Source organism: Necator americanus, chromosome III, assembly GCF_031761385.1.
Source record: "Necator americanus strain Aroian chromosome III, whole genome shotgun sequence".
NCBI classification, from domain to species: domain Eukaryota; kingdom Metazoa; phylum Nematoda; class Chromadorea; order Rhabditida; family Ancylostomatidae; genus Necator; species Necator americanus.
The window spans coordinates 2,344,867-2,362,732 of NC_087373.1; the positions used below are offsets into that span (position 1 = coordinate 2,344,867).

General features: G+C 41.1%; 3 protein-coding genes across 5 annotated transcripts; 2 read left to right on the forward strand and 1 right to left on the reverse strand.

The window, feature by feature from the left end:
* Positions 1 to 338: 338 nt before the first annotated feature.
* RB195_008393 (uncharacterized protein) lies at positions 339 to 2,399 on the forward strand (the record flags this gene model as incomplete). 2 transcript variants are annotated; one of them, XM_064194857.1, is made up of 2 exons in its annotated part: positions 339 to 392; positions 1,197 to 2,399. In XM_064194857.1, 2 exons carry the CDS (start codon positions 339 to 341, stop codon positions 2,397 to 2,399), a joined length of 1,257 nt encoding a protein of 418 aa, XP_064046002.1. The 2 variants fall into 2 exon arrangements, with proteins under 2 accessions (XP_064046002.1, XP_013305080.2); XM_013449626.2 differs by lacking the exon at positions 339 to 392 and having other exon boundaries at positions 1,281 to 2,399.
* A 6,516-nt stretch (positions 2,400 to 8,915) lies between these two features.
* RB195_008394 (uncharacterized protein) lies at positions 8,916 to 10,307 on the forward strand (the record flags this gene model as incomplete). 2 transcript variants are annotated; one of them, XM_064194858.1, is made up of 1 exon in its annotated part: positions 8,916 to 10,307. In XM_064194858.1, one exon carries the CDS (start codon positions 8,916 to 8,918, stop codon positions 10,305 to 10,307), a length of 1,392 nt encoding a protein of 463 aa, XP_064046003.1. The 2 variants fall into 2 exon arrangements, with proteins under 2 accessions (XP_064046003.1, XP_064046004.1); XM_064194859.1 differs by having other exon boundaries at positions 8,943 to 10,307.
* A 4-nt stretch (positions 10,308 to 10,311) lies between these two features.
* RB195_008395 (uncharacterized protein) lies at positions 10,312 to 17,833 on the reverse strand (the record flags this gene model as incomplete). The annotated part of the gene is made up of 10 exons (XM_064194860.1): positions 10,312 to 10,314; positions 10,413 to 10,544; positions 10,617 to 10,679; positions 11,377 to 11,476; positions 11,825 to 11,922; positions 12,450 to 12,562; positions 12,935 to 13,018; positions 14,604 to 14,698; positions 14,937 to 15,018; positions 17,722 to 17,833. 10 exons carry the CDS (start codon positions 17,831 to 17,833, stop codon positions 10,312 to 10,314), a joined length of 882 nt encoding a protein of 293 aa, XP_064046005.1.
* Positions 17,834 to 17,866: the final 33 nt, after the last annotated feature.

Below are 17,866 nucleotides of genomic sequence, written 5' to 3' on the forward strand. Positions count from 1 at the left end.
AAGGTTTGCATACAGAATTATAATGCGTATGTATTGTATGTATTTCCATATATGTACAATATGATTTGATTAGGAAATTCCTCAAAATTATTCCATGGTAATATTTGCGGATAAAATTATTGTTATCTGCAAACATTACCATAGAGATATTACCATGTTACCATGTCCTTCTCACAAAGTAGTTGCTACTCTGCTCATCGAGAGAGGGCGCTGCTACTGCAAATACTGTTGGTCCGGAATGTAGACACGCCTACATTTCCCGGACACTATATATACAGGCGAATAACGATGGTTAATTGCCGATCGACTTCTCGTAGAAGTTAATCATCACAATCAGGATGAACCTTCGCACTTCTTTATTCTTCCTCGCCGTAGCGGTCATCACTGCATCGGTTAGTGACTTTAGATCTAATTCACTATTTTTCTTAATATTTTCATGAACCTTTTAGTTCTTATTCACGAAATACGCTCCAAAATAACATTATTATTGCACAAAATTTGCTAATCGTTTCATTTTCCTCTAACAAAATCCACAACTTTTAGAAAATCGATAGCCTGGACTGCTCAGTTCCACTTTTTTTCCCTGGCGCTCTATAGTTCAGAAAAAAAATTGCAAAATTAAAGCCAAGACCAAATTAAAGGTGATAATCTTGCAAGTTTGTCTTCTCAGAACAGTCAAAGAACCAACAGGTACTGATATGTTACGGATAATTGCAAAATTTCTCTATCACACATAAAAGAACTCCTCCTGGCTTTGTACGAATTATCGAATTACCAGCCGATCTGAAAACATTTGATCTGAGCGAAATTTCATGAAACTCTACCCAAAAATCAGAACAAAAAATAGAAGTAAGGCGGGAAGCAGAGAAAGAAAAAAAAACCTCCTAAGTTTGAACGAATTATCCCTGCAAAATGATGGTTTGATGGTATTCCATCAATTAATGCGAACAACTAATCAACTTCCGCTCTTTTGACCCGTCAGTTGACGTTTCTGTAAAGTTTTTTCCTAACACGGGAACGAAAACAAAGATTTTCCACCCAAACCCTTGCAAAGCCTTATTACATCCAATTAGCTCAATGAAAGAATCACAGAAAGAAGAATTCATTCAATAGCTTGTAATTCCGATGTCTTCCTCAACAAATTGTAACGAGGGGGATAGCTTTTCCCACCTAATTTCAACACGTACTCATTTCAGGCCAACATTATCCGAGAAAGACGCCAGTGCGATTGCGCTCAAACCCAAGCGCTATGTTCCTGCTCACCGCTCCAATTCCAACAAATGCAGTGCTCATGTCAGAGTCAACCCGTGGAGCCGAGCTGTGGATGCGGAAGCATTCAATTGCAGCCCATACAAATCGCCACCCCACAATGTCAACCGGCCTGCCAGCAGAGTTGTGCCCAACAGTGCGCTACTTCGTCTTTGAGCAGCTGTCAGCAAAATTGCCAAGTCTCTTGTCAATCGTCATGCACACCACAGTATCAGCCAGTTGTACAATGTCAACCAGCTTGTCAGAGCATTTGCCAGCAATCCTGTGTGGCTCAGCAACAACCTGTTGCATTCTGTAACAACCAGTGCCAGACTCAGTGTGCTGGTGCCTGTGGAGAGCAGCAAGTCGTTGCCACCCAAGTGAATGTTTACCAGGACTGCCAGCCGGCTTGTCAGCAACAATGCGTACAAGGTTGTGGCGCCCAACTATCGCCCGTCGCCTGCTCGAACCAATGCCAGACTCAGTGCACCAGTACGTGCGGTGCTCCCAATCTAGCACCAATCACCTACGAGTCGCAGTGTATTCCAGCTTGCCAGCCGACTTGCCAACCGTCTTGCGTACAACAACATCATCAGCTGGTCGTGCGACAGGAAGCCTGCATGCCACAATGCCAAGTCCAATGCCAGGCATCATGTGTCGGCCAGCAGCCCGTCGCTCCCTGCTTGGACACTTGTCAGACTCAGTGCTCTCAAACATGTGTGTCTGCTGAGCCTGTGACGCAATGTGTTCAGTCGTGTATGCCAGCTTGTGAGCCGACTTGTATCGCTCAGCAGCCTATGTGTGTCCAGCAATGCCAGCAGCAATGTGTACAGCAGAGTGTGCAATGCCAGCAATGCCAGGTCGCCTGCCAAGCACAGGAACCGCAAGTGGTCCAGGTGACGATGCAGTCCAGCATCGCTCAGTCCACCCAATGCCAACCTCAGTGCGAGTCCACTTGCGTCACTCAGTGCACGCAGCAGAATCAACCCATCGTATCGTGTCAACCAGCCTGTGTTCAGAGTTGTCAACAATCCTGTGCTGTCGCCCAACCGTCCATGATGGCCTGTCAGCCCAGCGCACAGCCGTGCCAATGCTTGTCCGGATACGCTCCGTGCGGTAGTGGAACACGATGCTGCCGTCGTCATCGTTGAGCTTGCCATTGTCAGGAGATGATGACCTAATCTCCTCGCGACAACGTGTGTGTGTGTTGTAAATATACGGATCAGAGATCTTGTCTTTTCGTATGTGTGCATCAATGCTTCTGATTGCGATGTGCCATAGTTCTTTCATTGAGTGCAATTAAGTTCAAACTAGCATAAAAGGTGTCTTCTAGTGAGTGTTATGGACAAATTGAGAAAAACATCAATGGTACCGATGTAAAGCAGAACTTTACCAGCTCAAAATGATACGAAGCTGGGATTTTTGTGCAGTCAAATTGTACATTCGTTGTTGTAAACACACCTGGTGCCCTACGCATACAATGCGCGGCAAAATAGTGCGCGGCAATGCATACGGTTGTTGTTCAGAACATCTGCACAGAACACCTATAGCTAATGTGCTATTTTTTGCGAATTCAGGCTTGTAATTGCTCATAAACTATCAGTTTAGGAAAAATACTAGAAATTTATGCCGTTGTCTTTAAAAATGGGCGTTTTTAGAAGTTTGGACCTCTCCTCAGTGCTCAAAAGTATTTTAGTGCTGAGTTAAAAAAAAGTGCAGCTCCTATCAACTATACGATTTGAAGAGAAAGTTATAATTTAGTCATAAAAACCCAAACATGTGGATCCTCGTCGATTTCCCCATATCCGCAGAAAATAGGGGTTTTTCGGGATTTTTTTGGTGGGTGATTTTCTATCGACAATTTCAACTCACAAACTACACTCCACAGCTACGGACACGACGGAGTAAGAAAAGAAACGGTCAAACCACAACATCTCACTGACCAAAATTAAAAAAAAAGAAATTGAACGAAAAATACTGATCGATAAAATATTACAATGTAATTTTCATAATGCGCTGTGTAAACAAATCTTGTAGGGCATAACCTCTTGAACAAATATTCCAAGGGAAAAAAAATGTGACGCTTTGTGCGTTGGCACATGTGTGACGTTCAAAAGCTGTACTGAAGCGATTTTACAGGCGTCAATTTATCAGAGATTTTATAAAGTTTATGCCCTAATTGGATTAAATAAGCTTATGTTTATTATGTTTATAAAGATCGATCAATAACTCTACTCTTTGCGGAGCTACGACAGTAGCAACTGCAGTGAGCTGGAGTTCTAGGCTCGAACCTAAGCAGAATCAGAATGAGTCGCAAAACCTCGGAGAGGTTGATAAGAAGGCGCTGGCAGAGGCAGTTAAATAGCATTAAAGTCGTTCCTGAGTGGTTAAAACAAAACTAACTGATGTTGGATCACACGGTGAGAAAAAAGAAGTCGGACATTGCTCGAAATGAATCCAAGTCCACGAACCCACTAATAAACTATAATACTACCCCCGCATTGTAAAAAAAAAACAATACAATGTTGATGAATAATTTAGTTGTTTGAATAAATTAACATTTGACTACCCTCACCTCTTATATTTCATTCCGCACATTTTATTTAAATTTCTAAAAACTTCTGATAAAATTCGAATCCCAAAACTCCATCTCGAAATTTGTTTCTTTCGGAAAGGAAAGGAAATGAAAGGGGAATATAGGCTTACGAAAGATCTACTTCTTTGTTTCTTTGTTTTCTGGCTGTGCTCTCACAGCTCCAAATGAAACAAATCCAGCTCCAGATCACTAGAATTCAGAAGGTTGTGCTCTGATCCTACGAAATAAGGTAATTCGATGATGTGAGACATACATACTAGAACCCTCAAAAAACTTGGATAAGATTCGTAAAAATTCACTATAAAAAGTTCTCAGACAACATTAGGTATTTAATCTTAGGTATTATAGATAACTTGTTTTTTTTTTCATAGCAAAGTCAGAGTTCATAGTCTGAGTAAAGAAGAGAAGAATCTAGCATTTTATCCTTGTTTAGTTTTAAATTGGCCTCAAAAGGACCGTATCGCGAAACTGGCGTGATGCGGAAACCTCAGGGAAAACGTAGAATTCAGATTGTAGATTACGGAAACGAGCGTGGCCCCACTCAATTCCTCCTACACATTTTAAAAACGGCGAGGGAACCGCTCTAGTTCCTACAACGTACGTTAGAACGCACATACTCCTACAGGCTCCGATCCCCTCAGCAGCCTACTCAATGGTTTTACTTGAATAGGCTGCTGAGAAGAGCTCATTGATCTTCGACCGCTCGTTCGTTGATGTAGCGCGTGCAAAAAAGTGGCCCCTTCCCTCGTATACTCTTCTCACCCGATCATATTGTTGTTTTTATCAAAACGAATGAAAAAAGAGTTCTGAGAAAAACCAATGACTAAAAAATACTGATTAGATCAGAAATTGAATATTTTCGCTCCCATTGAAAAAAGTGATCTCACATATATACATTTCTGTAATCGTGCGACTGAAGTTGAAGCCTTTTCAACCCCCTTCCCACAAAATGCCTCCGATCAAAAGGAATATGAAACTTCACAGAAATCAGGACAAAAGGATAGAAGTGGATGAAGTGCCTGGCGTTAACAAATCCGCTTGGGATGCGCCCCCATGTTCACTTCAATTCAAAATCGTTTGAGGTTCACGAACATGTAATTGGCCCATGCAATGACTTGCGGTGGCTAGCCGATGTGTCAATTCAGTGTTTTTATCCTCCCAGACAAGTCTGGTATCAATTTATCGACCCCGTGGGGGAGAAAAGCTTGGTGAGCACTAAGGGGGATTCAAACCTCCTATCGATCGTGCAGGCAGCGGAACCTCTAACCGCTACACTACAGCCGGCCCAAAAAATCATAAAAACAGGACATTTTTAAGATTCCAAAAAGATTGGACTTTTTTTTTACAAGTTGACTGGTGACAGTTAACTTAGTGCTAAGTATTTTTACTGTCTTGTAATAGACGTCCACGAATGTGTAACAAATTCGAGCATTAATCCGGAGATGCATGTATGTAATGAAAACGGGTAAACTACCCAGAAGTTCTAAGTTCTTACTACGCAATGTCTTCTACTGGTTTCCCCGGTGTTTCTCCAAGATTGTCATTATGCTATGAACAATTTCAAACAACTTCACTGAATTCACGTTATTCACTGTATCCTTTTGAGCATCTTTCTTATTCTACCTTCTGATGTTTATGGGTTATTTCAGGATGTAAACTAGTTTCTTCGTATTCCCATTTTTCACAAGAAGAAAGTTCATAAAGCTGAAGGTGAGGGCAACAATCAGTGGCGTAAGCTTTAAAGCACACCGATGACTGAAAACTCCTGAAATTCTAGTTTGAAGTGTACCTTGAAACTGAGATGAGAGAATAAAGTCGACGACGACGTGGGTAAGATGTTCAGTAAGAGGAGATCTAACGCAAACACTATAAGAACTTGGCCATGAGAGGTTTAGAACCAAGTCACTCCAATATAAATAAATAAATAAACAAAAGAAAGAAGGCAGGTTTTCATTCTGTGTGTGCTGACGGTCACAAATCTACGAAAAGTACACGAACTTTTCCACAAAGAAGAAACTCCACAGTAAGACATAGCACCGATTAAGTAATGAGAAATGTGTTAGAAAAAGTAGAAACTGGATTTTCACAATAATTTCTTATTTATACAAATGGAATAACCTGAATAATGTCCTCTGTGAGAACCAACTTTTTAATTTCGGTGAGAAGATTTTCTTATGTGAACTAAGCGACTTTTTTTTCTGGAAAAATCATGTTCGAAAGCAATATAACGTTGTGAAATGTTAGAAGTGGTGGAAAAAACTAAACTTCCTGGATGAAATGAGTCAAAACATCTATTTTCTACCTTTTTTTATTTTTCATACCTTCACAAGAGATCGAAAGCCTTCTACAAAAGCTCTAGAAACTTACATATACAAAATAAAGGAAAACTATTCCAAATTAGACGTCATGAGCCACAAAAGAATCAAAAATCGAAAGCTTTCAACTTTTCGGTGCTAGTTCACCATATCAGAACGTTCCAGATCTGGATCTAGATATCGGGTGATTTCACCGTATTTTCAACGGAAGTTATCGTCCCCAACACTTATAAGAAACAACATAACAACTCAACAACATAAGTTGTTTGCAACGCCAGCAGTTTTTTTTTGCACTTATGTTATTTACATAAGCGCTGGTTTTTCCTTATTTTTCAGCACCGACGCAAATCCATTTCCCGGGAGAATTTACCTTAGTGTGGCCGACGTGTCTGAGAAAGAGTCAGCTATTCTTATTATGTGAACAAAGAACGAGGAGGAATCCCTGCGGTACAAACTTGGTAAAAACAAGGTTATATTTTAATATAGGGTCCGACCTAGCGTTTCTTTTCGAAGTAGGGGGTAGGGGGTAGAGGGGAGGAGGGGTTGAAACCTCAAATTATGTTCCCAGGATATCTGGAGCACATATAATTCCCAGGCATCACGGTACAGTTTGTGCCGAACCGCAATCGATCAAGCACCTCTTCACAAAAATGTGTGGAAAACTTGCGAAAAGCGCTAAGACGTTCGAAAATCAACCTCCTCCTCCTCCGAAGAAGAAGAACCAGTCTCGACGCTGGTTAATGATCAGTGCAGCGCGGATTGCGAACGGTGACGTAATCGCTCCGCATGGCTCTGTTGGCTGAAGGCAGCACTACTGTGCAAACTTCCTAATCTCTGCAAAATCAACAACAAAAAAAAAGAGGATCTTAGACAAACTTGCACTACCGAGCTTTTTATCAAACATAATGAACGCTAAATGATCACTTTATGTGAATTCTGAACGCGAATTTTGTGAAATTTGAACGCATAAGCAAGCACGACAAATAAAGGGGATAGTTAGCATTCTGCGCCTCTCAATCTTCAGTAGTTTCCTACGTTTCTCGACTATTAGTAGTTACAGTGTTTCATTTTCCATAAGATTAAACATCTTGGAAAAACTTGGAAGGTCGTTTGGGGTTCATGAACCCCAAACGGTTCTGAATTGATGTCGAATTTATACTTTTTAATGTTGGTTACCTCTTGTGTTCAGTTATTTTAATAGTGACTTATTAAATGTTGTATTGGCTTATTTTGAGTTATTTTAATTAACGTCAGAGTAAAATTTCAGCCAATCACGAACTTGAGTGTTACTTTCGGTCTAATAATATTTACAAAGGAAGAGTATATCCTTCATCTTTGCAGATTTATTAGACCTTATTCTGGACCATCAATAGGAAAATGGGAGAATAGCGCACTGATAATATTGAATATGTCGATATCGTTCAATGTATTTGTCGGTCATTGATCGGGCACCATATAAAATCAAGTTACCTTCCCCGAATCCAATTTATATTCCATTCAGGGAAGATAACTCAAGGTAACGCTTAGCTGTTATGAGAAATTTCGTATTTCTTTGTTTTACTTTTTTTAACTGCTCTTTTTCAAGAAATCCTTAGCTGATCAAACTTGAATGAGGAGCGAATATACTCTACAAACACACTCCCGTGAATCCCATTCAAACACTGTTTGACACCGACGTGAACTGAACCGGTGCCACCGTGACTCAACAAACAACGTAGCACGCCGATAGCGTGTGTCAGCGTGTGTATAGGCGGAAATGTCGCCGTTTGGCGGCAAATACACCGCGCCCAAGTGCCGTCGGCGGCGCTGCTGAAGGTTTCTTCATCTCGATGATCTCGCCGGTTTCCATGCATCCTAACAAAAATTCCGGTCCGTAATCTGAGTTGCCGCCCATTTTTCGGGTAGTATTTATGAGCGTTGAGCATCTCGTTCTACATCATCCGAGACACACATTGAAATCGAGAGATGCATCTTCGTACTGTTGCAATCTGCTTCGCCGCTACATTCCTGCTTACTTCAGTACGTTTTCATTTAATGTTTACTGCTGTCTAACGGCCTTAACCCATGGTAGACTGATAAATCCTGATACGCTGACAATTCCTCTCAGAAAAATCTGGATATTTTTGAAATTTAAACCAATTTTGCTAGCAGAGGTCACATTTAATCCGTCTATCTATTTAATGTTGCACAAATATGCAGTAGTTCCTCCTCTTTCTCCATCTATTATGCCTAACGGTTAAAGTTACTAATGCCTAATAGTACCACAAAAATCTTCACAATTTTTTGACTGATTCTTGTTTAGCACCCAGTATAAAGTCCTCTAAAACGCTAGCGCTGCAAATCAATGACACTTAAGTCTCTCGAGCTCAACCTTTGCTTGTTATTACTATCTTTTACATTGATACTAAGACAAAATTACAGTATTCGCCTCCTTTACAGCATAGTTTAATCCCTAGAGTTCAAAAAACTAAGAAAAAAGATTCGGGCGTAACTTTTCTCTACTGACTGAAGACTTAGCCTATGAATTCCCTAACTTTCCAGATAAGTTGTGGAATTGACAGGACTGTAAATTCACTACTAGGTGAGAATTACGATTTTCCATGGAAAACACTACGAATCAACATTCCTCCTCTTTTTTTTCCTGCAATTCAGCTCCTTCTCTGTTATCCATCTCTCAGCCTTATTTTTTTGAGGGAAGCGTAATTCGCGAAAAGCGCCAGTGCGGCTGCGTCTCGGCTCAGAGTCAGGCGCAATGCATGTGCTCACCAGCTCCTTCCCAGCAGATGTCATGCTCATGCCAGAGCCAGCCAATTTACACACAAGCTCAGCCCGCTCAATCATGTGGATGTGCTCAGTCGACGACACAGCAGACACTTCAGTACTCCACCACGCAATGTCAACCAGCTTGCCAACAGAGCTGTGCTCAACAGTGCTCCACCTCGACGGCTTACGATTGTCAGCCAAACTGTCAGACTTCATGCCAAGCTTCGTGTACTCCATCCTATAACACAGCTGCAGCTCCAGTGACCAACCAATGCCAACCAGCTTGTCAACAGCAATGCCAGCAGTCCTGCGTCCAACAGCAGCAGCCTGTAGCTCAGTGCAACACTCAATGTCAGCAACAATGCGATGTCGCCTGCGCCGCGCCTCAGCAGCAGCAACCACAGCAGCAGGTCGTCCAGGTCCAGATCTCTCTTCCCGTAGCACAACAACAAAGCGCACAGTGCCAACCAGCTTGCCAGCAACAGTGCCAGCAATCTTGCACCGCTCAACAGATCCCTACTGCTCAGTGCGCTGATCAGTGCCAAGCGCAATGTGTCGACGCTTGTGGAACCTCATCTCAGCTTCCTCCGATCACCTACGACAACAACAACAATTACAACAACAACCAGTGTGCTCCCGCCTGTCAACCAGCCTGTCAGCCAGCCTGCACCGAGCAATACCAGCAGCAGCAACCTCAACAACAATACCAACAACAGTACCAACCTCAACAGCAATATCAACCTCTACCTTCATCTCAACCCATCTACCAGGTTTCTTCAACTGTTGCACCTCAACGTGACTACGGTTGCATGCCACAATGCCAGACTCAATGCCAGTCGTCCTGCGTCGCTCAGCAGCAACCCGTTTCTCAGTGCCTTGATAGCTGCAGCTCACAGTGCTCGCAGAGCTGTGGACAGCCAACAGTTCAAGCCCAACCTCAGTGTGTTTCCGCTTGCATGCCAGCCTGTGACAACTCCTGCGTCGCTGCTCAACAGCCTGTGCAACAGTCTTGTGCTCAGCAATGCCAACCCCAATGTACTCCCAGCCAACCAGCCGTCCAATGCCAGCAGTGCCAAACCGCTTGCTCCGATTCACAGCCAACTCAGCAAGTCATCCAGATCGTTCTCCAGCAGAGCGTCGCTCAATCCGCTCAATGCCAACCACAATGCGAGACCAGCTGCGTCTCTCAGTGCACCCAACAAAACCAGTCCATGGCATCTTGCCAGCCAGCCTGCACTCAGAGTTGCACTAGCTCGTGCGCTGCTTCTCCACTAGCTACACCTGCCGTCGTCGCTTGCCAACCATCATCGGCTACCTCGTCGTGCCAGTGCCAGACTGGATACTCACCATGCGCCAACAGCAACCAGTGCTGCCGTCGTCGTTAAATCATCACTCGAATGAAAAACTCGAAAGTCGCTTGTGTGTAAATACCGTTTTTTTTTCTTTTCTACGAATGAATAAACAAATTTCATAAACACTTCTGTGCTTACCTTACTCAATCCTTGCTTCTTGAACAAGCCACTATCACGTTTACCAGTTTGTGATTTACAGCGGTCACAGGTTGCACCTCGAATTACCTCCATACAAAAATACTTCCTCAGTAATGCTTCGATAGTCACTGGCTATAGAAGGTGATTTTTAAAAAATCGTAGTGAAAAAGTGAAGACCTGGAAAGGGAACCAACAAAATCTCACCATCCCCATGAATATTTTCGGAATCGCCAACGAAATAACGCCAAATGTATCATATCGCACCTTCTGAAAGAAGAAAGATTGAAAAAAACTCGAATGATCAGACAATTTTTCAAGTTAATTTTTTGTGCGAGAAGTGGTCTTCAATCAGTGCTCATTGTTCATATAAAATAAAAAGTTTCTATCCATAATCCAGCTCTATACATACACAAGCCTGGATTCCCTCTAACTTGTCACTGCGTAAAAATGTGTAAATATGTCACGTTAAATGGTGGGCGTAGAGCAGTCGGTAAGAGGTTCCCCTGTTGTGCACGATCGATCGGCGGTTCGAATCCGCTCTAGTGCTCACCAAGCCTTTCATCCCTCCGGGCGCGATAAATTGCTACCAGACTTGTCTGGGAGGATAAAAACACTGACTTTACACATCGGGTAGCCCCCCGCAAGTCCTTGTATGGGCCAGTTACACGTTCGTGAACTTCAAACGATCCTGAATTGAAGTGAACGTGGTGGCGGATCCCGAGCGGATCGATAAACGCCAGACAGTTTATCCTTTTATATTGCGTAAAGCAAACGTTTAGGAATCATTTTTCCTTCTTTTTTCTTACAGTAGCGTGTAAATAGTACGATAATCCTCACAAGTTCACATGTTCTAGATCTGATACGCAGTTTTTGATTTGTTTCTTAATCGAAAACTTATCGTGCTCCGATTCCAACGTTTCTCTCTACAGTTACCCGGAACACTGCAAAAAAAAACGAGACTTACCTTAAAACCACAGTTCTTTTGACAGCAACGCAGTTCTGTCGCAGTAAGGCCGAAGCACGGCGCTCGCAGTTTCGCCTCAACTCGTACAACATCCGCACATCTGAACAGTGGGAAAAGTTCAAAAAAATCTGAATCCATGAATAATCTAACGGTATCTATGACATTCGTGTGTGAACACTGGTTCATCCCATGAATAATCTGGTTTTTCAGCCGAGTAATCCTCGTCATGCATCAGTGACTTTCACAAGCCCAGCATTCCAAGTCCACCACAAAGATCGGGGAGGATTGTAGAAAATGAAGAATAGTGTATCTTAGATATAAAGGAAGTTCATTTATTTCAATTTTGAAAAACAAAAGAAGTGTAGAGTACCACATTACTTATGGGATCACCCAATATTAGGAAAAATAAGAAAAATCAATATCCCTATTGAACACTAAGAGCGCGCACCTTCTAAACACAAGCTCCCTTCTGCTAACAAGGGACAGCTGTACATCGCCAGATGACTGCACAGTTTCTTTTCCGTTGCCCTCGGGAGTCGAATCGATCTATAATTCCAAGTAAAGGAGAAATAAATTATAACTGAGATTTGTACTGGACTGCAATGTAACGCTGGTAACAAATGATGCACACACGGTTATGTTGGTCGTTCAAAATGGAACCGTTCCGCTTAAAAGAAGACATTACTGGGAAATTTCATTCTATCTCAAAAGGATCCTCGAAAAAAGTCAAAAAGACTTAAACGTCATTGTGTTAGAGGGGATTTTGGCAGATTGGTAAAAAAAAATGATGAAGGGCAGTTATAGATTTTCGATCAATAGGTATGCACTAAAATGTTCTGCACTTCTTTATAATCATTTTTCCTTAGAAACCCCCAATGCAACCGTTCAAACGCTCAAAACATCTCATGTTTCAGCAGATATCCTAGATATCATACAATCCTTGTACCTGGTCATTTTGAAAATGAAACCTTTGTAATGCGAGTAATAAACTCAGCAACCCCTACTACTCAAACCATTTTACAATCTGCATTGTCAGAATTGTCTGAAAAGATTCTAAATGTTTTATCAAGTACCTCGTTGAATTGCCACAACGATGACGAGAGTAACCTCCGTTTTGTCACTTGTAGCTCTTCCTCCCATGTTGTTGCAAACACATTTAATAGCTCGTGAAGGTCATGTTCAACGCCTGAAAAGACGTTCTAATGGACGATGAGGAGAAAAAGACTATTTTTAAAAAATGAAAATAATTACACTAAGAAAAAAGTGAAAGGATATTCACAAACTACACTCAATTTGAACACAAACAAGCAACTCGTTCCTTAAGAAGATTGTTGCCGTTTCTATGAAAAAAAGAGAGAACACACGAAAGAGGAGGCGCAATAAGCACCAATTAACGAGAAAAAAAAAAACAAGGAGATAATTTGATGAAATAGAATAAACTTAGGTCTCTTCAAGTCTCTTCGAAAGCAAAAATGCAGGTTTTGAGATGCAACTGCGATGCAGAAAAAGAAGAGCCATAAAGATATCGATTGAAGATATAGGGAGCCATAAATCTTACCAACAGTAATATTCCATTTATGCTTCGCAAGAGTTGTCATAACACCGCCGACATCGTATAAAGCAGTTGATCCATCGTTGAGTTCTGAATGGAAATCAAAAAATAATAATCTAATCCAGGTTCGCAGTCATAATCTACTATCTTCACTGATTAAAGGAGAAAAAGGATTGCAAAGGGAATGTGGATCCGCCTTCAACATGAACCAATGTCTCCACTTCACTATCAAACTAATTTTGATTCATGTCTTAAAAGGTATCGAGGACGGTGTGGAACTGAGGTGGTGCGCATGAATTATGGTAGCACAGACACCGATCCTAAGCCGACAATTTACGAAAAAAAACTGTACAGACATTTGAGCATATTTTATTTACGGTATGAACGAAATACAACGTGAGTTATCGAAAGTGACCTGCTATAGAGGTTAAACGCTTTTTTTAACTTCCAATAAAACTATATTGTCATTGTATGTTTATTATTGTCATCTGCACAAAACTAACTACTAATTATAACAAGTTTTGTGCAGATGACAATAACATAATTAGTCCTAAAGGTTTAGCAATTTGTTCTTCGAAAAACTAAAACAATATTAAGATCTGACGACTGGACTCGTTTATACTCAAGTTTATCTCTCCTTATTTAACTCAAGTTTTTAGGCAGATTCTACGCGAGCTCTTTGGCATCGTAGATCTAGAAATTTGGCACACTACCGTTCATGGGCGACACAGCTTGGCGAAGATTCCAGCAATCGCATCAGACTACAATGCCGCACCACCGATTGAGTAAGTATGTCAATGGAAACCGTTCTCAGAGCGCAAAGAAATTTGAAACCTCTTCGCTACTTGTCATGAACCATTTACTTTCTGGACTAAATCGAAAGAATTGCATCCCCTACATAAAAGGAGAGCAATCCCGATATTTTATCACACTTTTCAAGAATAGATTTTAAGCAGATATCCTTGTTCCCTTCATTCCTGTGTCAAAGACGTCAGAGCCAAGAATGGTCGTTCTGCTCTATGACTTCTATGGAGTGAGAGGCAAGAGTTCTATTATACTAGTAATTTACGAGAAAACCCACATAAAAAATCCTTAACTTTACGCTTAGCACGGCATTGGTGGGAATCACTCTACAGTACTATTAAGATCTGGGTCAACCTTACTACCCTTGTGTATAATCGACTCCGAATGTGTTCAACAGATTGAACGCGACATATTGATGCCATCCATGCTCATTCTCTGCATGACGCCCCCTCAAAGGTGAAATCGAAATCAAAATACCATATTTCGGGAGCGAGGTCTTTGATTTTGGCTTGTTTTACGCAATGGGGTAGTAAAATTAAAGCTCTCTTCTCTTCTTAGCACAGTACCTCAGTATTATGGACACCAAATAATATGTTAGTAAACTAAATATATATCCCCAATCCTGCACTAGTCTTTCGTTTGGCCCGGCACACTCCTATATCGGATAGATACTTCCAAAGAAGTAAATTAATATTAACACACATACCAGTAACAGTACCAGTACCGTACCAGTAACTTGTTAGTTTCATAGACAATCAACAGATTTACCACTCACTCACGTCTCATAATCTAGCAAAATCTCGACTGGACCATAACGTTTAATCTTTGTAAAACATGAAACTATAATAGTCCCAAGAAATTTAAAACTCACTCAGTACCACTTCTTTCAGTTCGTCCAAGAATCCATGTCTTAGGTCGCTTGAGGTAGTGTCGATTTCTTTCAGCCATCGCACCATCGAGGGCAGGCTGAAATAGGAGACGAAGTCTGAGTAAGAAAATTTCTAAGATGTCAGGGATTCAATGTAAATAATTTTAAACTGAGCAAGGAAATGATGTCATAACGTTCGCAACAAGAGCTTGCATGGACAAGCATACCAAAGGAAAAAAAAGTAGTTCCACCATTAAAAAAGTAGAAAACTTCTCTTAAATCTTAAAATTTTCAGAGTTCCCTTCCTCTTCTTCAAGACTTCAACACCATACTCACCTTGATAAACCTTGCAGAAGTGCATTTGCGTAGCATGTGTTCCCCAGATTATGTAAACCAGGAACCCCAGCAGCTTTGGATGCTGAAATAATGTGACTAATCAACTTCCAAAGCAAATTCAAGAAAAAAAAATCCGAATACATTCTAGGACTAGACGAACTGTGACTGAAAAATCAATTATGGAAATAAATCGGTGAAATGAAATAGAATTTTTGTTAGTAGAACTGCTCTATACGAGTCAATAATTTCGCATTCTAATGGGACTACACCACGAACTGTAATTGCACTAACAATCGAGGACGATCGACAAACCACCATTTTGTAACCTCAATTTCGGCATCATACCAATGTAAAAAGGTGACTTTGTGAAGAAAGGTCACCGTATATACGGGGATCAGCAACAAGACTACAAGTTTTCAAAAGTTACTAACAAGTACGTATTAAGTACTGATCGACAAAGATAGATGCAAGCGTATGATTAGGAAAATACTCATAAATTCTCTAACCAACGATCAGCGCGATCAAAGATTGTCTCCATTTTGAAGCTGCTTTAGACAAAACAAGGTCTACAAAAAACCGAGTTTTAGGGAGCTCTAGCTAGGATAATGACTTGGATGTGATAACGACTTTGGTTAATTCAAAAAGTTCAACATTTTAACAACACTTCAGTATTTCATCACATTCACTTTCGTCTATTTCCAATATTTGAGGGCCAAAATAGACAAGGTACAGACAAACGAGAGCCCTATAAGAGTATCTACGGAACAGCATCTTCTAAAACCTTCCATAACCTTTATGTCATCACTTTGAATAGTTTTGGATGACCAAGTGTACGAAAATGGTGGATTCATAACCTTAAGGAATAAGAGCAACAATGGCGGTCTCAGATGTATCTGCATGTGTTGCTCTGGTCGGCGCGCTTCGGATCGATGCACGACCTCCATAAAAAACAAACAGGGTCCATAGAATGAACAATCGACGACGTTTTACAGCATGCTGCGTTCGAAATGATGTCATTGGGAACATTCTGCGTCTCTGAGAGGAAGAAGTTTCACAAGGGATTCTCATTTCTCCGAGATTTTAGCGAAATGTAAGACGTGAACTAATTTATGATCTACAACAACAATCTATTGTCCGATCGATAAATACCTCCCGTGTCTTGACTATCAGGGATGCAAAGACAGCAAAAGAAAACATCAAAACAACACAAGAAAGATTTCCTGGTGAGTTGGTTGTTAATTTGAAGTCTGCAAATGCCTAAACGTGGGTTTTGTTCATGAAAAAAAAAACTCTTAAAGAGTAGAGTACTATCCAGGATCAAAATATTCTTCTGGTAAAACTAAATGTGAATGTTAACAAATGGTGAGCAGATACTGACAAAAAAGTACTGGGGAAAACAAACCAGGAGGCCAGTTCATTTTCCTCAGTTGACGATGGAAGAAATCGCAGCGGCCACAAGTTTAAGGCTTATTAATTGGTCACAATTTTGTAATGGGATGCAAAAATTTGACGTTTTTGACGATATTTTGATTTTTTTTTATTTTTATTTCGATATTCTCTGCTATAGTTCTTAGTCTACTTTTTTTTGTTGAACGGTAATTTGTATTGTGATGAGGTAATAGATAGGTTACAGGAACCACAGAAGAAGTCGGGTGAAAGCGACATGAAACACGGTGCAGTTGCGTAAGGGGCTCGAAGACGTGGGGTGGAGATGGTGGGTGGGATCGATGTGGGACTCGCGAACTACAGCGATGGATGGATGGTGCTAGCAAAGGTCCCTTGGATCCTAGCCCCCAACGCTCCACCGCGCCGCTTCGACCGAGGGTGCCTGCGCAACCGCACGGTGCTTCATTTCGTTTTGACCCTACTATATTTGATCCAACTGTACAACAAAGAGAGAAAGAAATCTATGGGTAAGAAGGTAAAGGAAAAAAGAAACGTTGATACGAAAACCTAATGGAGTTCTTCGCAACATAAATGTAGTGCCTGCCCTACAAAGTCATTTTGTTATATAGCCTACCATATCTCAACAGTATGAAACTGCTTAATTGCTCGATATGGCTGATCAAAAACGGAATTCGCAAGTAACGAGACAGACACAAGCGCAATCAAAGGTCACAATCCATCAACCAAAAGTAGAAAAACCTCGGTGTGAAATGTACGGTTTAACTGAGACAAATTTAAAGCGAACACAATATCCTAGTTTGATGAATGCAGTGTGAGCGAAATTACTCACAAGAAAGGGATTGATTTGCGGGAAATTGTAACAACTTGACTGGGGACTGACTTTCCACGATGATGTCTTACAGTAGTAATTTATACCACTGCCGCAAACAACGAAAGAAGGCAACTAAGAGAGCTTAGTGTTAATAATTGATGAGTAGGAATACAAAAGCAATTTAAAGCGTTATTTTTAAAGCAAGAACTAAGCTCTAAACAAACCGAGTTGTGAACTCTTCTTGCCATTTTTGAGCACTTTGAATTAAGGGCAGACTCGAGAGAAAAGGACAGACTTTCTCCGCTCATTCTTTTTATCTCGAGCCAGACCCTACGCTGTCTGTTTCATCCATAGCCAATAATATCCTATTTTCTAGTTCTGGTACAGTGATTGGTACAGTGATGTGGGAGAAAACAAAGTGTAATGAACCGGTAAGAACATCGAAATGAGCAGCAGCAACCCAAAATGAACCAGCAAAATGCAACTCCGAATTTTGTATATACTAATATCCTAATTTGAATAAAATTCCATAATCCAGCACCCGTAAAAAAACAGAAATCTACATACCAGATCGCCTCTTCGGCTTCGTTGCTTGGTAGTAGAGCAAGGCTGCTAGTATCGTACCACCAAGAATGACGCCCGTCACCAAAACCCCACGCGTCCCAATTGGGTCGGACATCGCGTGGTTGTCTATCGTTTCCCTTCAATCCAC